Source organism: Dendrobium catenatum, unplaced genomic scaffold (genome assembly GCF_001605985.2).
Source record: "Dendrobium catenatum unplaced genomic scaffold, ASM160598v2 fragScaff_scaffold_665, whole genome shotgun sequence".
NCBI classification, from domain to species: Eukaryota; Viridiplantae; Streptophyta; class Magnoliopsida; order Asparagales; family Orchidaceae; genus Dendrobium; species Dendrobium catenatum.
The window spans coordinates 4,234,711-4,257,348 of record NW_021319127.1 but is presented as its reverse complement, the minus strand read 5'-3'; the positions used below and the strand labels follow the sequence as shown (position 1 = coordinate 4,257,348).

The 22,638-nt window shown below is 37.4% G+C and overlaps 1 protein-coding gene across 1 annotated transcript; it reads left to right on the top strand.

Annotated features, from left to right (window-relative positions):
• On the top strand, nucleotides 1-21,250 carry LOC110092816. The gene is made up of 3 exons (XM_020817495.2): nucleotides 1-258; nucleotides 20,167-20,370; nucleotides 20,862-21,250. Exons 1-3 carry the CDS (start codon nucleotides 146-148, stop codon nucleotides 20,908-20,910), a joined length of 366 nt encoding a protein of 121 aa, XP_020673154.1. The 5' UTR covers nucleotides 1-145; the 3' UTR covers nucleotides 20,911-21,250.
• Nucleotides 21,251-22,638: the final 1,388 nt, after the last annotated feature.

The window sequence follows — 22,638 nt, the reverse complement described above, 5'->3', positions numbered from 1 at the left end:
CCGCGCTGAGAATCAGAACCACTTAACTTGGAGCCTAAGGCGAAGCTGCGTCGACGTTCTCGTCTCTCTGGACTCCTGTGGCCGCTGAAATTTCTCCAGGTCAGCAAATCGGCTATAAAATCCTGAGCTTTTTTCCGGCGGGGAAATGATACAGCGATCGAAGCTCGCGGAGGAGCTCAGAGACTACCAGATCCGATCGCAGCGCAAGTACTGGGTTGTCCTCTTGTGCTTCTCCGCCAAACCCCAAATTTCCACCAGGTTCTCATCCATTCTTTTTTCCTCCTTCCCAACTTTATCAATTGGAGAGGGAGTAATTATTCTTTCGTTGAAGGCATGAAAGATAGGGCGTATATGAATCTTTACGACTTTTGCTGAGAAGGCGCTGAATCTTTTTTTTTTTTTAAATTTCAGTTTTGACGTTTTTTTTTTCTGATATGATAACTGCAACTGGATTTACGGGTCCGCCGACGGTACGGAAATTGCTTTTCAGTAGAAGATAGTTATTGGTGTTAGATGTACTGTTTGTTCAGTGATCGGAGGGAAATGGAAGTTCTGACATGACCTAGATTTTCTACGATGATTCTATTGAGATATTTTTGTATGCATAGATGATCTTACATTACCCGAGAACATCAGTTAGTTTAAATTTCCTTGCTTTATGAGTCTGTAGGATCTACAAGTATGCTATTGAGATCGCGCGTGCGGCTCGCTAGTTGAGCAAAGGCCTTCCTCCCTGCGATGCTGATGTTGGAATTGATTAGGTTAATGAATTGACTAGGAATGACTGGAAAGTGTAAATATGCGGAGAAATAGGAAGCGTAGGAAGCTATGAATGAAGAAAGGTAGAGATGTCAGACCTGTTCCTTGATGGAAGTTGATTCCTAGATCCGAAGATGCTAGAGATGCAATTAAGTGTGATTGGTACTAAATGATTAATTTCTGCGAATACTGTTGCAATGTTCTATGGTTATGTTCTTTCGTCCATTGCCCAACCAAATTTAACTTTTTCTTTTAACAAGGATTGGAAGCTATTTTTAGGTGCCACAAGCATATTGTATTAGCATCTAGATATCTTAGGCATATTAGTTGTAACACCCCACAATATCCCAGCCAGTAACGTAGAGTATCACAAAGAAATAAATTTATAATTCTCAACATATAATACTTCTAAGCATTTCCATATGTGTATATATATATATACTGCAACTGTAGTACCACATATGTTATGAATAAACAGAAGCATCTAAATAGTCCCCATTTGCATCACACAATTAATTACAGAGCCACTAAAAAAATAAAAATACATCACTACAATTTGATAGCTTATATACCTCACATGAAATCTCACAAACACCGCTAAACAGAAAACCTAAATATTCATTAACCCGAGCCTAATTTGCTTCAACTTTTTTCTTGTCTTTCCCTGCAACAATAGCCAATATAAAAATTAGTGAGCTATGAAGCTCATAAAATTATGCAATTTAAATTAAAAAAAAAACTACACAAAACATTATAGTGAAATGTATAATTGAAATCATGATTGAATTAATTAATAAGATAATTACAAAACAACTTAAAACATATTTAGGATCATCTTTCATTTTATTTGAAGCTTGTATGAAATATCATAATTAGCCATATAAGGTTCAACTATTTTTTTCTTCATATAATTAGCTTTCATAAGAATGTTCAATGGAGTCCAAATAAATGCGGCATTATCGCCATTGAACTACATAGGGATCCCTTTTGCTTCTTTTGGGGTCCCTTGTGCCCCACCTGCATTATATGTATCATATCATTTTATAGCTAATCTTTTTAATTTGATATTCATCAGACTTCAAAATTTTGAATTCATACTTTATTTATTTTGTTTAGTACTTTATCATAAAAATTATACTTGCTTTGTCTTGCTTCATACTTAAAAAATAATATATCTACTATACTACTTGCCTAACAAGAATATATATGCAGTACATAACGTAATGAGTTTCTTTTCAAAATATTTCCCACTAAGAAAACATTTAGACGATTATATTACATCTTATTTTAAAGTCCAATTATTCAAATATATATGTGATCGCTCATACATGCAAACTTGGCTGTGAACCCACATTAAACAAAATAATTAACTTTAATGTTTATTTTCCTATAATTCTGTCAATTATCAGTGTACATGTCTAGAAATGACATTATATACTTTTTAAATTAAACTTGCATTACTTATCTATTTGACGAATTGTCTCTTCAAATCCGACACCTTGCACCATTTTCCTTCTGTAAATTACTTCGAAACCTCTCTTTTGCATATACTAATTAAATCCTAAAACAATTTATATAATTTTATTTAAAAACTTTTACTAATTTTAGAAAATCTAAAAGACAAATATAATATTGTAATATAATGAAATTACTTATTTTGATTTTCTTCTTCCACTTAGCAGAAATTGGTTTGCTTCTTACCCACCGAGAACCAATTCTCCTCAATGTCATTGTTCTCTGACAGCCACAAGTTATCACAGAAATTCTACTACGCTATCTGCCCCTCTTCCGTTTTCTATACCCTCAGTGAAGCCGATCCAACAATACTTGATCTCCGTCTCATTTGATCCCTGTGTTCCTCTCCTTGCTTCACTACTATAGCCAATCCTTACTTAACAAGCCGAACCTTCACTCCTTTCTGCTTATCACACGCATACTTCATTCAGACCTCCACTCCATTTCCTACTTCACATGTAAACAGAAGGCTGGTATGATAAAACCGAATGGGAAGAAACATACTGTTATTAATGTGAAACGAACCATTGAATAATTGCCTATTTTTGATTAGTGAATGCTTAGTTTAATAATAATAATAATAGCAGTAATTTACTAATTTATTTTAATTTAACTGTTAATACTAATTTAACAATAAATGAATATTAAACTTTAAAATAAGTTTTAAGATATATTGAATTAATTTAAAATTTTCAGGTATGAAAATTTTGGGTCTTACATTAGTGCACTTTTATCTTTGTTGAACGTTGTGTCAAATGTAATTATTTATGATGCTTTTCTTAAGATGATGATTGAGGGGACATATATGCCAAATGATTCTGCATGGGTATTAGGATCTCCAAAGTGCAACAGAGAAACAGCAACTGAAGATATCTGTTTTTTTGCTTTGCACTAGATCTAAAACTAGTGATGATAATGAGTCAAGTTTAATCAAATTGATGAGTCGAATGTGAAATCAGTGAATTCTTCTTGATTATAACTTAACTAGAAACTAACATAGTTGGGTCAGGTTGGGACATAATCAAAGTTGATTTAAAAAACACAAATTAAACAAGCATTCAAGGGAGGGATTGAACACAAGAACAATTGCATGCAATGAGAGCATTTCTTTGATGGTCAACTTGTTCTTTTTTATATACTCCTATAACTTGTACATTCATGATATTTGTTTGTTGCATCAAATCATTTTTAAGTAAGCCACACTACATTCAAAATTGACTAACAATAGAATTCAAATTAGTTCCTTTGGGAACCATAAATGCTTGTACTGATGAGGTCATCGACAGACATTTTAGGCAGGTCTACCGACGAAGGAATCATAGATCGACGGCTACGATTGGGAGCTTATATTTCTGATGTTGCCATGTCATCTTATGTTATTTTCTATGTATCTTTTATTTCAAGCCTTAGTTTACTATTTTGCCCTTATGAAGGTTTAGTTTTTGTTGTAGCCCAGTGGGCATTTGAGTCATGTTATTTTCATGTTATTTTCTGAGGCTTTTATAAGAGGTCTCCTCCTATTGTATGAGCTTAATGTTTGATTAATAAAATTATGAGATTTTCATTCTTCTTTTCTTGCTTGAGAGCTTTTGAGAAAGAGAGGAGAACTAGGAGAGGCTCCACCCGAAGTACCCAACAGCCCACGTCGGTGAGCTCTTGGTTTTATTTTATTTGGTTCACTGTTTTCTCCTTCCCCACCAAGCCTCCATACACCCAACCCCTCCTCTTGCCCCTCTTCCCGTCTCCCAGCAGCCATCCCTGTCAAAACCCCCCAAACCCGCCGGCCCAGGAACCTGTCTCCCTCCCTGCTGCCGGCTGAGCCAGCCAACGACCCAGCCTAGCCTGCCGCCCCCCCTTCTCCAGCCCGACCGAGCCTCTCCCCTGGAAATCCCGCCGTCCACCCTCCTTGTGTGATTCGAATTTCAGCCATTAAGCCTCCATTAATTCCTTCCTAATTTGTCATCTCAATTAGGCATGAAAATTAATTGAGGATTAATCTATTTGAATTCAAATTCAAATTTCCCCTCTCCCTCATTTGAAACTTCCCTAATTAATTGAAATATGAAATTTAAAACTCAGATTTTAATTAACTCATTGGGCCCCACCAATTAATCAAATCCCCTCTCTCTCCTCCTTGCTTGGCCGGCCACCCAAGCTAGCATACTCTCTCTCTCTCTCTCCTTGCCACCTAAGCACCCACTAATTAACCTCTTAATTTCCCCCTAATAGCCGCCCCCCTCTTTAATATAATTTAGGGAGACTATATTGGTAAAATAACCTCTCCCTCCAATCCATGAAAATCTGAAATTCAAATTCAGATTTTCCCCAAGTCTCTCCCAAGCTCACGGCCCAACTCCTCCTTTCTTTTATTCTTCCCGTCCACTTCTCAATGTTGAATGGCGGATCCCGAATTTGAGCGGGGGCTTGTGTTCAACGCCGACGGTAGTCTCAACATCCTACGATCCCCGTTCTTAGACGCGGGGTTTGAGCACGAAGACACAGTTGGTGAATACTTGGAGCGAATTCTCCCATCACTTGTGCGCGTCATCGACCGCCAATTTCAAGACTACGTTTGGACAATCACCGGGCGCCATCCACCACCTCCTCCACCGGCGGCTACCTCTCTGGTAACAAAGTCCTTCGTCTCCTTTTTCGTAGTGATGCTCTCCATCTTCGCGTGGTTCTTTCTTCTCCGCTAAAAGCCAAAGAGTGATTGAGTGAGAAGGTGCTCGAGGTGAATTTTCTCATTATTAATCGTGGGATTTTGTTATGAGCATTTAAGTAGTTCTTTTATCTTTTAATGTTTATGAATTGTTTGGTTATCTCAAAGCAACTCTTCGCCTAAGCAAGTTGATTACCTAGAATACATTTAATCCTTTATTTTATTGGTGATAAATTTGTGTTGGCAACGCTTTAATTATTTTCATCTTAATTTCCGCAAGCAATTCCTGTTCACATCATCTTGGTATCAAAGCATGGCTAGCATGCTTCACCTTTGCTAGATGCATCCTAGGAATCCATTTTAACTTGTCCTTAGTTGTTTACATACATAACATCATTTAGATAGTCTTAATTTCTGTTTTCATTTTGCTGTCCAGAAAATTCTGCAGTAACTTCTTCATGTTACATGAGCATATTTCATTGTTTAAGTGCTGCCATCATCATAAATAGTCTAGGCCACTTAGACAATTGAATTCACTTCTGTCCTCTTAATTTCTGCATCTGTTTTAGCCTTTTTGGTGAGCTTTAGGTAGTAGTCACTTGCTGTCCACTTCCCAATAGTCCACCTAAATTGCATAGATAACGTCACCCGTCATTTGTGCTTGCTGCCCTGAACTTTCCAACTGCTGTAGGTACAATTTTAGTAACCAAACCAGTGTGTTTAGCTGCTGCCCTTGACGTAGGAAGTCTCCCTAGTGTCCCCGATTTTAGAGAAACCTATTCTGCGCTAGCAACTGGAGATGAATGGATTATAGGAGATTTCGTGTTGGAAGATGGATATTTATTTAAATCCCAGAAATTCTGTATTTCCAAAACGTTACTGCGGGAATTTCTTGTTTGGGAATTACATGCTGGAGTGTTAGCTGGTCACTTTGGACAAGCCAAGACCATTACTGCCTTAGAAAACCGATTCTACTGGCCTAGTTTAAAGCGTGATGTTAGTAGACTTCTTAGGAGGTGCCACACCTGCTAACTCGCTAAGCAACGCAAGCAGAATACAGGGCTCTACACCCCTCTTCCCGTTCCTAATTGTCCATGGCAGGACGTGAGTATGGACTTTGTTCTTGGTTTACCAAAGACTGTGAAAAAGCATGATTCGATTTGTGTAGTTGTCGATCGTTTTTCTAAGATGGCCCATTTCCTCCCTTGCACTAAGACTTTTGACGCCTCCCGTATTGCTAAGCTCTATTTTGATGAGATTGTTAGACTTCATGGATTACCCAAGACCATCATTTCCGATAGGTATGCCAAGTTTACTAGCTACTTCTGGAAAACCCTATGACACAAAATGGGCACAAAACTCCAATTTTCTACAGCCTTCCACCCCCAAACCGATGGGCAAACCGAAGTGGTTAACAGAAGTATAGGAAATCTTCTAAGGACTTTGGTAGGGGAAAACATACGGGATTGGGATTCCAAGCTTCCTATTGCTGAATTTTCTTACAACAACTCCGTCAATAGAACCACTGGTCTTAGTCCTGCCGAAATCGTGGGTACCTACCGAGACAACCCATAGATTTGCTTCCCATGAGTCCTAGGTTTAGAGTGTCAGAGTCAGCATTTGCATTTGCATCTCACATATAAGAATTGCATAAATAAATTAAAATGAAAATTGAGCAAAGCAACGCCAGTTACAAATTAATTGCTGATCAAAAGAAAAGGCTTAAAGAATTCGAAGTTGAAGACTTTGTGATGCTGCGAATCCGTTTGGAGTGTTTTCCTCCTGGATCCGCGAAGAAATTGCATGCGAGAAGCGCCGGACCATTCAAGATCATTTCCAAGATAAACAGTAATGCTTACGTGCTGGACCTCCCTGAAGGTTTTAACATCAATCATACCTTTAATATAGAAGATTTAGTAGCCTTCGAGGGACTAGAGTTTAACCCCTCACAATGCACTTACAAATGAGCCTTGTGTAAACCCACCTGGTGAGATCCCTAGCCTACCTCCACTCCCCAAATTGCCCCATTTACCTAATGCGGAGAAAATAGAAACCATACTAGATGATGAGATCATTTCCACGAAGGACGGAGGACGACGAAGGTACCTAATGCACTGGAAAGGGACACCACCGACAGAGGACACTTGGATTGATCGAGAGGAGCTACAGATCCTAGACCCAGATCTCTTAGAGTTGTACGAGAGCGCTAGAGATACTCACTCGACGGGGTCGAGTTTTCTCCCACCTGGGGAGAATGATGAGGTCATCGACAGACATTTTAGGCAGGTCTACCGGCAAAGGAATCGTAGATCGACGGCTACGATTGGGAGCTTATATTTCTGATGTTGCCATGTCATCTTATGTTATTTTCTATGTATCTTTTATTTCAAGCCTTAGTTTACTATTTTGCCCTTATGAAGGTTTAGTCTTTGTTGTAGCCCGATGGGCATTTGAGTCATGTTATTTTCTGAGGCCTTTATAAAGAGGTCTCCTCCTACTGTATGAGTTTAATGTTTGATTAATAAAATTATGAGATTTTCATTCTTCTTTTCTTGCTTGAGAGCTTGAGAGAGAGAGAGAGGAGACCTAGGAGAGGCTCCACCCGAAGTACCGAACAGCCCACGTCGGTGAGCTCTTGGTTTTATTTTATTTGGTTCGATGTTTTCTCCTTCCCCACCAAGCCTCCATACACCCAACCCCTCCTCTTGGCCCTCTTCCCATCTCCCAGCAACCATCCCCGTCAAAAAACCCCAAACCCGCCGGCCCAGGAACCCGTCTCCCTCCCTGCCGCCGGCTGAGCCAACCAACGACCCAGCCTAGCCCGCCGCCCCCTTCTCCAGCCCGACCGAGCCTCTCCCCTGGAAATCCCGCCGTCCACCCTCCTTGTGTGATTCGAATTTCAGCCATTAAGCCTCCATTAATTCCTTCCTAATTTGTCATCTCAATTAGGCATGAAAATTAATTGAGGATTAATCTATTTGAATTCAAATTCAAATTTCCCCTCTCTCCCTCATTTGAAACTTCCCTAATTAATTGAAATATGAAATTTAAAACTCAGATTTTAATTAACTCATTGGGCCCCACCAATTAATCAAATCCCCTCCCTCTCCTCCTTGCTTGGCCGGCCACCCAAGCTAGCATACACTCTCTCTCCTTGTCACCTAAGCACCCACTAATTAACCTCTTAATTTCCCCCTAATAGCCGCCCCCTCTTTAATATAATTTTTGGAGACTATAATGATAAAATAACCTCTCCCTCCAATCCATGTAAATCTGAAATTCAATTTCAGATTTTCCTCAAGTCTCTCCCTAGCTCACGGCCAAACTCCTCCTTTCTTTTCTTCTTCCTGTCCCCTTCTCAATGTTGAATGGCGGATCCCGAATTTGAGTGGGGGCTTGTGTTCAACGCCGACGGTAGTATCAACATCCTACGATCCCCGTTCTTAGACGCGGGGTTTGAGCACGAAGACACAGTTGGTGAATACTTGGAGCGAATTCTCTCATCACTTGTGCGCGTCATCGACCGCCAATTTCAAGACTACGTTTGGACAATCACCGGGTGCCATCCACCACCTCCTCCACCGGCGGCTACCTCTCCGGTAACAAAGTCCTTCGTCTCCTTTTCCGTATTGGTGCTCTCCATCTTCGCGTGGTTCTTTCTTCTCCGCTAAAAGCCAAAGAGTGATTGAGTGAGAAGGTGCTCGAGGTGAATTTTCTCATTATTAATCGTGGGATTTTGTTATGAGCATTTAAGTAGTTCTTTTATCTTTTAATGTTTATGAATTGTTTGGTTATCTCAAAGCAACTCTTCGCCTAAGCAAGTTGATTACCTAGAATACATTTAATCCTTTATTTTATTGGTGATAAATTTGTGTTGGCAACGCTTTAATTACTTTCATCTTAATTTCCGCAAGCAATTCATGTTTGATTCACATCATGTACACACTTAAATTTCCTCTTGAAGTACATTTGGACAGCACTTTCAAGAAAACTCATTTCCACAAATGCTACTCATCCACGAGCTTGATTGCAAAGCCCTCGATGGAGTGCAGATATGCCCACTTGATTCACGCACGTTTATGTTAAAAAAAAAAAAATGTTAAGGTATTTTTAACTTCTTCATGCATTCTCAGAATATTGCCTAGCTTCCCGCTAGAAAGCGTGAGTTGTTTACTTTTCATACTTCTCTTCTTACTGACTTTACACTTAGAGACTTCTCTCTTTGTATGATGAATACTTATTATATTAGTCAACTCATCAGGAGCAAACTAGTTGGACACTCATCAAAAGGAAGGTGAAATTTATGTTAAGCTGTCAGGTGTTGAAATGATTCAATATTAAACGGAGGCCTTCCGATGACCCAGTTAGGAAAGTTGAGGTATTAGATTTGACTTATGTTAAGAAAGGTAGAGGTAGACCTAAAAAGACTTGGTTAGAAAATATTAGAAATGATCTTTCTTTTTAGATTTAGATGAGAATTTGACTTTTAACCGGACACAATGACGAAAAAGGATTCATGTAGCCGACCCCACGTAGTGGGACAAAGGCTTGATGTTTTTGTTGTTGTCAGGTGTTGAGTTGATTCAATAAGAATGAGTATAAATCCACCAATCTTGTTAGTTAAGCTTTCAAATGACATTACAAAATATATTGACATTTCATGTAATAAGTGGTATATTTTCTCAAACAATTATGAAATAAATGGACCATAATCCACTCTACTTTCTATAACTCTTCTTTTGAGAGCTTAAATTCTGTGGATTCTTTCAAGGAACAATTGATCCTTTTCTTTGCATACTCCTGTTTAGAAATGGTCAATGGCCTCTCCATTGCAGATAATAATCTACTGATACTGAATTTACATTATGCTTAGTCAGGATTGTTCAATTCTATTTCATTTGAGTTGGACACATAGCCAAGAAATTTGAATCATGCAATGTCGATTTCCTTAAATGTTCACATTTGAGCTTATATGTTATATCTATCCATGGTCTACCCTTTTTTTTTAAGCTCCCATTTGCCTCTTCAACGACATCCATTTTCAGGATCACAATTTATGCAAACATATTATGCTCAATCTATTTTTAATGGACTTCACCCTCTTGAGTTTATGGTTGATCTCTTCGATGTGGTATTTTAAGTAGTCATCCCCTCCACTATTTTAGAGAAGTGGGAGATGGAATTTCTCACTTTAATAAAGCATTCTGCAAGCCTTTTGTCGTAGTCTTTGTTGTGGTAGGGACTATTGAATCTCCTTAGATATCATATCTTGCACTTTGTTAAGAATCCAGTTCAAGAACCTATGTTTGAACTTTTAAAGCTCTCTAAGTTCATCCATCATATTCTCTAGTTTGATGGACATAGTCTTTTACATGTGATGATGCCGCTTCATCATTTGCCTCATTTGTTCAAGGCTTATAATCTTGAATTTGTCATGAGTTGGCCATTTAGATGTAGATGAATTTTTTCTATTATCACATGATCATTGTAATCAACAAACTCTTCTTCGTCCTTAGGGTCTACAGCCACATTATCTATTATCCCTATTGTTACCTACTTCCACAGCAACATTCATCGACCATACACAAAAATACTAACAAATAAAAGGAAGTTTTCATCTTCATTCACCTTCTTTATGATATCATTCTCAAAGGCATTCTCCCAGTCAATCTCTTCATTGGAAATAATTGTAGCCTAACTTTCTTCCTTGCCTGCTTCAATTCTTAGCAGTGACATTTCCAACAAGGCCATCCACTTCTTTCGATCCTAATGCGATGACATCAAAGGGCCCTATCTACTTTTTAGATTTTTTCACCCAAAGATCTGCATTGATGTCCTTGTCTTGTGATAAAAGCTGATCAGCTTTGTCCTTCTCTTTATTCACTACTTGAGTATTCATTGTCTTCTCTAAAGGATCAATTATAGTTTTTGTCACTCCCTAGTCTTAAACTTTCATGAGCTCAATCGCTTGCTTTTTAGCCTTCTTTGTCATGGCTTTTCCCTTCTAAGCATTACCTTTTGACTCCATTTTTATTTTGCGCTTTCGAATCTTTGCCTAAATGTGGAATGAGCTCAAGGCCAACCCGTGTTTTGGAGCCATGCATGATAATCCTAGAAATTCACAAAAACTCACAAATCAAGGGAGAACAATATTGTGAGATGAGGATACACACTTCATTTTGAATTCCCATAAAACATTTATTGGATCTCAAGTTGATGGTTAAAATATGAATCAAATTGAAATTTCAACTCCTGGACTAGATCTTTGACATCCATGTGTCATTTGGAATTTGACAAGTGACATAAAATGAGGGATGAATGGTCCATGTTACTTTATGAATACCTTAAAGTTCCCTCAAAGACTTCTGAACATAAAGTAGCATTGCTCTCAAAGAAATCAGACCTTCAAATTAGATATCCTCTTGGAGTTCTGTCAATAAGATCATAACTTACATGTCTTAAGTCCTACTTCATGGGATTCTGTTCATAGATGGCCCAGGTCATCCTAAAATACCGTTGTTCCATACATGCATTGCTCCAATGAAATAAAAAGTAGGAGTTCAACCTGTCAAACTTATCATCTAGCTTTTGGACTAATTATGTTCTTGCAACTTTTTTGGCCTGTTCGACAACTTGCAACTTTGCTAAGTTATGCTAGATTCCTTTCATGCACTCACAAGATATTTCTTATTAGCTCTTATTATGTCTAACCCCTCAAGATCTTCCATTTCAATCAAATGATCCGATGATGCGGACATCCAACCGTCCATGACTATCCGAGGAGCTAAAGATCAACGGCTGTCATCTTCCCACGTTATCTTATATTTTAGTTGTAATTTTTAAATTTTTATTATGAATTTTTCGTTTTTACCCTCATTTAAGAGGGTCGTCCTATGTAAGCCTTAGGGGCATATGTGTCTTGTTTTAGTTTATTAGGCCTATATATAGAGGTCATTTCTTATGTAATGAGATGATGAATTGATGAATGAAAATTTGTTTTTTGCGTTCTCTTTGTGAGTTCCATCTTTTAGATCTCTTAGTGAGTTCTCTACTTTGTGTTCTCTTTGTGAGTGCATCCCTCTCCCAAATCTCTTAGTGAGTTTTGGGAAGAGCTAGATCTCTTTGTGAGTTCTAAACCTTCCTCCAATTTTTCTTTGTGATCAATTAGTGTGAGAATTTAAGGAGAATCCGTCCGGATCGCATTCTTCTTTGAACTCCATCCCCTCACCCGTTTCCACCCAGCACTTCCGCCGCCCCTCCTCCAGCCCGCTCAGGCCGCCGACCTCCAGGCCACTGCCTCCCGCTGGCCAGCTACCTTCCACACCGTGGCCGCCCCTTTCCCCCATCCTCTAGCCGCCGGCTTCCCTCTCCTTAAATTTCAAAATTTGAAATTCAAATGTTTTATGGGCCATTAATTGTTTTCTAAAATAGCTCCTTAATTTACGCCATCAATTTAATGGATTTTAATTTCAAATTTGAAATTCAAATTGCTTAAATTGATTGCCCTACTAAATTGAAGTTTTCTTTCCTTAAGAAAACTGAAAATTTATTTCAGATTTTTGTAAAAATCTGAAATTAAATTTGGTAGTCCCCACTTATTCTAAAACTCACCCCTCTCCTTCTTATGTGGCCGGCCCCCTCATTGGGCATAATCTCTCTCCTATCTCATTAATAGGCCCCCTCATTAAGCCTTCATAATTCCCTCTCAGCCAATTTAATTCTCCCTATTAAATTTGAGTTTAAATTCAAATTCATCCCGCCAATTCCACTTAATCTGAAATTTAATTTCAGATTTCCATTCTCGCTCCCCAAATTGATTTGGGATTTAATTAATCTTGTCACCTAGGCAAGTACATGGCATTTACGTTTCACATCATCCGAAGTCCAAAAGATCGCCCATAGCACGTCATCTTGCCATGCAGCCCACTTCGCAATTGTCACCACATCTTAGCTTCCTACGAATGCATGATTCTCTATCCCTTGTAACTGGTGGCCATTTTCCATTCAATGTGGCACTTGATTTGTCAATGGTTCATGTATTTAAGGTTAATTGTTGATTCAATTCAAAATTTGTCTTCTTTTGACAAATTATGGGATCTTAGGGCACATTGAGGGGCCTCTATCAAAGTCCTCTCACCCTCACTATGAATTTTTTAGTTTCTCTCTCTCTCTCTCTTTTGTAAAATTTTTGCCATCTTCAAAACTTCCAGTTGTATATAATGAAAGTAACTGAATGAGATTTCATAATGGACGTAGACACTTTTGTCAAACTTATATAAAACATTGTTTTGAATGTTTCTGTGCTTGTTCCTTTCCGTGTTTGTTCTTTTATCAAACTCTGCCTACTAATTAGCTTAGGTTGAACACTTACCTATGAATTTTTTGAACTCATGAGAGATTTAGTATTTGTCACTTCTCCGTCAAGTAGATTGATAATTTTGTTGTTAACGCAGAAAGCCTAAAAGGGTTGAAAATAATTAGTTTTGTCTTTGCTTCGAAGGTCATTTTGTGATATTTTGATGGCGTGAATGGGGCTTTGGACATGCCTATTGACTCACTCATTTTTTTTTGTTATCAAGGGTGTTTATGTGGAGAAATTATACGGTGCGGAGTCTGGACGTAGCTCTACATCCAGACATAGCTCTACATCTGGATTCCAATCAATGATAGACACGTAATTTGTATTTTAATTTATTAAATTCATCCACGTGGATTTTTTTACTAACAGCGTGACCCAAAAACCGGCCCAACGAGTCAATATTTTTATAACAGCGCGACTCGTTGACCCGGCTCGATACTGCGGTAAATATTTTGAAAAAAAAGTCGAAGATTCGTCGTCATTCAAAAATCGCGCTGAAAAAAAATTAGGATTTTTGCTCTCCTGAAGTTCTCCCGAAGCTGGTTTTGCTCTCGAAGAACGAACGACTTCTGCTGTTCAAAACCATTCTTTTTATTCAAGAAGATAAGCTCAATCCATCCTCCTTACTGTTTAGGGCAAGCTCCTTCTTAAGAAAATGTTTTTCATGTTAATTTTTATCGTATTGTAAATCTTTAAATCTCACCGTTTTATGTGACCAAACCATCTAAGGCGATTCTCTGTAATCTTATCTTCTACTGGAGCTACTCCAACCTTTTCATGTATATGCTTATGATGTGAAACGTACATGCGATGGAGTTACTTTAAGAAATTAAAGAGAGCAATTTTGACAAAATAATCCAAAGTAAATTTATCGCTTATAACATTGGTTTGATCCTTAGAATTCTTAGTTTTAACTTGCTTAGGCAAAGAAGAGCGTGGTCGGTTAACCAAACAATTTCAGAAAACACAAATATCAATTGTAGCACTACGACGGTAAACAAGAATCCGCAATTTAATAATAAGAACTTTCACCTTTGGAGCCCATACGCTCAAGTAGTCTAGGCTTTAGTGGAAGAAGAGTCTCCACATTAGAATCGCGGTCACTCCGAGGAAGAAGGAGCCTAAGATCGTCGTTCTTGGATAGGGGGGCCGTAGTGGTGGAGGATGGCGGTCGTCCAAGGATGATCCAACGTCCCTTTGATTAATGTAGAACGGGTAGGGCTACACTAGAGAGAGGGTCTCTCAGCAGCTTTGATGTTTTAGAAAACTTGGACAGCTGGTTGGCCTTGTAAAACAGTAGTTTTGAAGCTTCAATATTGCAGGAAAAACACTACCAGTTGCTGAAATTCTCTGGCTGCAATCCTTGGGATACAGAAAACTCCCGTAAGATGGAGTTTGGGAGAGATCTGTGGAAGGGAACTTGTGTGCACGGAATGGGGGAGTTCCGGCCAGCAGGGGGAAGAAGGCCAGGCGTTATTTCAATGTAAAAATCTGAAATTGTATTCAGGTTTCCCAAATAGAAGATCTCCTGAATTTAATTTCAGAATTTAGGTTTGAAATTAGAATTAGGAGGGAAAGAGTTAAAAGAGTAATTCAGAAAATTAATTGGGGAGAGGGAGAAGGAGGTGGCCGGCCCAGTAGAGGTGAGGAGTTTGGGGAAATAAACAAGCGGGGACCACTAGGTAATTAACTAATTAAAATCTGAATTAAATTCAGAATTTAAATAGATTATGTAACTTCCCCAATTTGAATGCAGGCAAGATGGAAAGAATTTGAAAATTTGAAGGTAGCTGTATTATCTTTGATTATCCTTCCTAATTGAATAGGTGCCAATTAAGAAAGTGGCTGAATCCAGGGGTTGGGAATTCACGTGACTGGGAACTCTGTGGGTGGAAGTGGCGGGACAGGCCAGGCTTTTGACTCCAGCCACCTGAACGTGCGGCCAAGCCTGGACGGTGGAACAGACCTGGCGGTTGCCCAAGAGACGGCTGTGGGGATTCCGCCAGAGGCCTGGGAGGGCGAGGGGGAAGGTGGCGACAAGGCTGCTGGCCGACTGGAGACGGGGCAGTGGCAGGTCGGTGGGCGGCTGAACTGCCTGGAAGGGGCGGCGGCAGAACATAGGGAAGGGAAAACAGTAGAAAAAACAAAATATTGGGGAAATTCCAACGGGAATTCCAAACTTCCACAAGTGCTTGGATCCAAATCTCCACGCTAACGAAACAATCAAAGAACAAATGGAAGTAGTATAACAAGAACATCTAGAACTCACTAAGAGATCTAGTTTTCTCCTACGAACTCACTAAGAGATCGAGGAGGGTGAACTCACACAGAGAACATAAGTGGCAAATTCCATTTCATCAAAAACTGCCATTACAATGCATGCGGCCTCATATAAATAGGCCAAAATGAGCAAATAAGAAATGACACAAATGCCCTTCCGGGCTACATAAGCGACTAAATGCCCATAAGGGCAAAAGTGAAAAAACATCAAAATAAATACGCTACTACATAAAATGACAAAACACAAGTCATGCTTGTGGCCGTCGATCTCTGGCGTCGAAAATGCTGACGATGTCCTCATCAGCTTATTTCATATCCAAACTCACAATGCATTAGTTGTAAATAAATTTGAAAATCTCAATCTATAATTCATTGATTTAAGTAGCTGTTTTTGACTCTTTGACAATTTGATCAAGAAGACAATTCAAACGTATCATAATTGTATATATCTTTCCCTAACTCCAATAGTCAGTTTTCACAGTAAATTAATCACATGTAATTTTTCTTAACGAATATTCTGCATTTTTTTGTCCAATAGTTGCTTCTCTTCAATTATGGTGGCAAAAAGCAAAATTAAATAAAAAAATTAATAATAGAAATATTTTTTAAAGCTAAAATAAATTGAATAAAATCCAATTTAAAATTAATAGAAGTAATTCAGATTAAAATTGATTTATGTTTTTTTCCCAATAGAAAACTAACACCTAAGACTGAAAAGTAGCAATCTAAAAACAACACATTAGAAGTAGGGCTGCAAACGAACCGAGCCGAGCCGAGTATGTGAGTGTTCATGTTTGTGTTTGTTTAACATTAGCTTGTTCATGTTTGGTTTGTGTTTGATTCGAGCTTTATTATTTGTGTTCATGTTTGGTTCGTTTAATTTAAGGGTGTTCATGTTTGGTTCATGTTTGGTTCATGTTCTTTTGTTTAGTACTTATCGAGCTTTAAACGAGCTATGTTCATGAACATATCTCGCAAACAATATATTGAACAAGCAAATATTAAATTTGTTCATGAACATTCTAAACAAACAATCTAACAAACATGGACAAATATGAAATATTTCTTGTTCATGAAATGAAATTTCTAAAATAAAAGCAGTTGTATATTTAAAATGAAAATATGATTAATTTCTATGAACATATGTTATAATATTTTATTACTTTAAAATTTATTAATAAAAAATAATTATATTATATTATGGTATAATTAAAGTTTTTATATTTAATCGAACTCGAATCGAGCTTTTTATCGAGCTTGTTCATGAACATCAACTGATGTTGTTCGCGAACATAAACGAGCTGAACGCATTAGTGTTCAAGCTTGTTTATTTAAGAATCGAGTATTTAAAATATTGTTCAAGTTTGTTTGTTAGTTAATTAAACGATCACGAACGAGCTTTAATCGAACCGAACAACGAGTAGTTCGTCGAACGTTTGGTTCGCTTGCAGCCCTAATTAGAAGGATGATGACAAATAACTTTCTATGACCCTAGGAATTTATTTTTATTGAGTAACTTTCAACCAAAATGTAGTATTGTCCTGTTACAAATAGTAGTGGCCGAATACGAAGAAATCGTTACCTTTGCTATGAGCTCCAGTTGGATTGACTCTTTTAAAGCTCTACTTCACATGAAGGTGGCGAAGCCGAAGTAGTGGTCAAATGGAAAGATAAATCGTTACTTCATTGTGTGCTCTTATCAGAATGCCATTGTCAGAACTCTACTTCACACAAAGCAGGCAAAGCTGAAGCAATGCTCGAAAGGGAAGAAAATTATTACCTTTGTTGTGAGCTCCTGCTTGATTCAACTTTTGAGCGTTGGAGTTCTCTTTCAAAACTCTACTTGATAGTTGACACGAACCAGGCGTAGCCGAAGCAGCTATGAAGCCCTAAAATTATGCTCGCAATTGACCGATTGCGTGTAATTATAAATAGAAAGACTCAAATAAAATGAGGTGGCGCCTCAAACTGCCCCAAGGCGTATGCCTCGTGTAAAAAAAATATAAGCCTCACTCGACTCATTTAGGCTTAGGCGTCCAAGTTGCGCCTCGAATCTAGTCGCGTCTTGAGACGTACGCCTCAATTGCCTTTTTAAACAATGAAAATAATTGAACGAAACTGATTTAGCAAATAATTATTATATTATGAGGGTATATAAAATAATTACCTTTCATTTGTCATTAAAATGTTAACTTTATTTACTATTGATGCATTTGTCGGTAATGTATATATATATACACACACACACAAATGCAGGCACACGGGGAAATAAATTTATAACCATTCTTTTTATATGGATTAGGAATAGTTGAAGCATATTATATGAGAATAGTTTTTTCTTTTGCGATTGCTAAAAATTAAATTGGGATTGAGCTGTGAGTTGTTCAGTTTGGTTCGATTTGTTTGTAGATTTTAAGGCTTCAGTTTCAATTTGCAGTTTTAGAATTTGGTTTGGAACCAAACCCACTTGTGACCATCATCAGTTTGGAATTCGATTTGGCTATCCTGATTATTGCAGTTACATTGGTGGCAATGCATTTGGACACTGAAACTAATTGGTAATCCGTAATCGTACAGAGGTCTGTGGGGCTAATTCTTTTCCACACTTGTTATTGGGTTCACAACAATAAATGGGCATTTAAAGAATATTAGTTTTGGACTTTAAGTTAAAGGGGCATAAAATAAAAAATAAAGTAAAACAATTTTCTAGGATTAAATGGGGGCATTTAAAGAATATTAACAAAAATATTTTTAGAAATAAGATTTTAGATCTTAAGATTTTGTCTGTGCATGAGGATGCTAATATTATATGGGAAAAAGTGGCTAGTGATATTAAGAATATTGCAAAAGATGTCCTTGGAGTATCAAAGGGAAAAGCTCCTAATAGTAAAAATAGTTGGTGGTGAAATCCTAATGTGCAAGAAAAAATTAAAAATAAGAAGTTTTGTTATAAAAATTGGTTTAATTTTAAAAATTATGATAATTGGGAAATATATAAAGTGGCTCGTAAGGATGCTAAAAAAGTAATATGCGATGCAAAGGCATAATGCTTTTAGTGATTTATATAATAGATTAGATACTAAAGAGGGAGAAAGATATATGTATAAGTTAGCCAAACAAAGAGATAGGAGTAGTAAGGATTTAGTTCAAGTGAAGTGTATTAAAGATGAAGATCAAAAAATACTTTTCTTAGAAGATGATATTCAACAAAGATGGATGAGATATTTTGCTAAACTTTTTAATGAAGATTATGAATATAAGATTGACTATAATGACCTCAGTACCCTAAATGAAAATAAAGATTTATATTTTTATCGGCGTGGAGAAAAAGGATTCATGTAGCCGACCCCACGTAGTGGGATAAAGGCTTGATGTTGTTGTTGTTGTTATTGGGTTCACAACAACAGGGGATGAGCACGTCAGCATCAAAGGCATGGAAGACATAATTGAAGATTGTCGACTTGTATCACAAAGGAGAAGTGGGTAGCAGTTTTATAGGTTTGAACTGTTGATCTTCCTTGCAATGAGAGGCATAGTGAAAAATCAATTAGATGTGCGAAGGCAACATTGATCAAACCAACCAATGAGCCTTGTTTGGTTCTTGGTAAAACCCTTAATTATTTTTATTTTATTTCATTTTAAACCATATAAAATGACTTTATATAAAGAAAGGCTAAAACCACTAAATCAATTAGGAAAATTAGCCTTAATTAGTTGGATAACTAATCACTTATGCTGAGTAATAATTAACATTACTTAATTAGAATTAAGGATTTTGTCATCAAAAGCTCAATAAAACTGCCACTCTCTGCAAGAGCTTTTCATTAATTTCCTTCGTCTAGCTCTTTGTAATTTTACGAGGCATTGACCCCTTAGGCAATCTAAAAAATCAAAGTTACTAGATCTTCTTAGCTAAGCTTTGAAGGTGCTTGCGCATTATCTTTGAAGTGCCTATTTTCGGTGGGCAACTGAACTGCATTTTATTTATTTTTTTGCTTGCGTCAGGTCAAGCAGCCTCAGAGTTTTTTAAGGCTTCGTTTAGGATAGCTTTTGTACTTTTGTACTGCTTTATAAAATAGCTTTTTAATACAAAAATTATTTGAAAAATAAAATTTTGTACTTAAAAGTTACTTAAAAAAACAGTGAGATAGCTTTCCCAAACAAAACTTAAGTCAGTAGTCAGTGTGGTCCTAATGTTGCTTCTAGTCATAAATGCCATGCTACACCCAATTTCTTATTATGTTTGATCCGGCTAAAGCCTAATTTGAGTTTTAAGAGGATCTCCATATAGAATGTGATAAACCTTTTTCTCATTGATTCATGAGGAAATTTTACTAGTAAAAAAGGAAGAATGATTTACCCTTTTTATGTATCATCAACTTATGTTTCTCTGCTTTTTGAAACACATGTGCTCTGCTGTAAGAGAAGCTGTAAATCAGAAAATTCTCCTTTTTTTTTGTTATATTTTGTTATCCTTGGTACATTCTTCTTTGCCATGAAAGTTTTTTCCCCTCTGCTTCTCTTTGTTTTAGAATCAGCATTTGTACCTATTACTCAGTTCTTAGCTTGGAAATTTACCCGTATTTTGCAGGCAGGACATCGCGAAAGCTATTCTATGGGGCTTCCTATTTCTTTTATTGGTTTTATCCGCCTTTGTTAGCCTGCATTTAAAATTTCATAAGCTTTCCGCTCTTTGTATTTTTTTGGGAATTCTTCTTCCTACCTGCCTGTGGATATCTAGGCAGAGACAGCTTGCTAAGAAAAGGGAAAGAAGAATGCTATTACCTTTATCCATGTAAATACTCTGACTATTTTTAATTGTGCTAATTGTTGAAAAACATTACTCATGTTTCTGATAAAGAGTTTGAGGGAAAAAAACTTATCTACATTGCCCAAGTCGTGCGAAAGTGTCCTCAAAGTTAGATTTTCACCCTTTGAGTAGAACTACTAGTGCAAAAGGTTTCAACGGTTCATCTTTAGGATTCGACAGACTATTAATCGTGCTTTTGTAACGCTCCCTTGAAAGAAGGAAGATAAAGGTTTTGTTTGGGACGGTTTTTTTATTGCTTCTTAATACTGCTTAATAGTTTAATTTTTATACTAGAAAATAACTTTAAGAAGTAGTAAGAAAGCCGTCCCAAACGAAGCCAAAATCTTTTTGAGTAGGGAATAAAACACCCTTCAAAGTGGCCATGACTTTGGTTCGGCACAGAATCATATACAAGTCTAATTGTTTATATGGTGCATAACATTCATTTTTGGTTCCTTGATCGCTAATTTTGTTAGGAACTGGATAATAGCAGCTCGTTTGATCTATTTCAAGCTTTGGACTTGAGCGAGGCTTTCATTAATTGTATTTTGCTAAGGTATGTAATATTTTATGTCTGAACATTTTTTATGAGCTAATCCCCATTGTCTTCTACCGCTGATTTCATTGATGATTATAGCCTATCTGATACGAACAATTATTACGTCCTCTGGCCGGACGTAGAGCTACGTTCGGCCGCCAATAACATGTCGGCGCGTGCTCTTGCTCTTTACCGCGCGGCTCAACGACTTGACCCGGTCCGGAACCCGGGAATGCTATGTTAGCGTATTGCTAGGTAAAAACTCGGTACAACTCGGTATTTGCTCGGTATTGCTTGGCAATAATGAGAAATACTGCTACGTGAAGACCAATACCGAGTAATACCGAGCAATACCGAGTTGTATCGAATTTTTCTAGAAAAACTCGGTACAACTCGGTACAACTCGGTATTACTCGGTATTTGCTCGGTATTGGTTATTGCCGAGCAAAATCGACAAATACCTAGCAATACCGAGCTAAAATCGAGAAATACCGAGCAATCCTGGGTCCGTTCCGAGTCGGGTTGTCGGGGCGCGTGGTAAATAGTAAAAACGGGTGACGCGATTGATGCGGACATCCAACCGTCCATGCCAATCTGAGGAGCTGAAGATCGACGACCGAGATCACTTTGCTTTATTTTCGTTTATTAAGTGTATTTTAATTTAGTTTTGCAATTTCTCATTTTACCCTCTTGTTTTATGTAAGCCCAAGGGGCGAATGTGTCTTTTAATCTCTTGAGGCTTATATATAGAAGCCCCTTCTCTTGTATTTGGAGGATGAATTATTGATAATGGAAAATTTTATTTTCGTGTTGATCTCTTAGTGAGTTCAGAAGGATCTCTTTGTGAGTTCCGACTTTCCCAAGATCTCTTTGTGAGTTCTTGAGAAGAGTTTCGCGGATCTCTTTGTGAGTTCTGAGATTCTCAAGATCTCTTTGTGAGTTCTTGAGAAGAGTTTCGTGGATCTCTGTGTCAGTTCCGACATCCCTACAATCTCCTTTGAGATTTTGAAGTTTAAGAGCGTGAGGTTAGAAATTCCTAGATTTCCCCAAACTTCTCATCCTCTACCAAGCTCGGGCTTTTCCTCCCCAAGTTCTCCTTGCCACCGGCCTTGTTGGCCCGTCCAAAAATTCACCCGCCGGCCATCCCTTAGGCCGACGCCCACCAACCCCTACCTCCCCCTCTCTTCCTCCTTGGAATAAAGAAAATTTCTTAATTAAGAGAGGCTCACAATTAATGACAATTCAAAAATTCAAAATTTGAATTTGAAGTAGCATTAATTACTCCTTAAATTCGTCCCTCCAATTAAGCCAATAACCATTAATTTAAATCTGAAATTTAATTTCAGATTTAAATCAATTAATCATTTAATCCTCACAATTAATGACAATTCAAATTCAAAATTTGAATTTGAATTAGCATTAATTACTCCTTAAATTCGTCCCTCCAATTAAGCCAATAACCATTAATTTAAATCTGAAATTTAATTTCAGATTTAAATCAATTAATCATTTAATCCTCACAATTAATGACAATTCAAATTCAAAATTTGAATTTGAATTAGCATTAATTACTCCTTAAATTCGTCCCTCCAATTAAGCCAATAACCATTAATTTAAATCTGAAATTTAATTTCAGATTTAAATCAATTAATCATTTAATCCTCCCAATTAATGACAATTCAAATTCAAAATTTGAATTTGAATTAGCATTAATT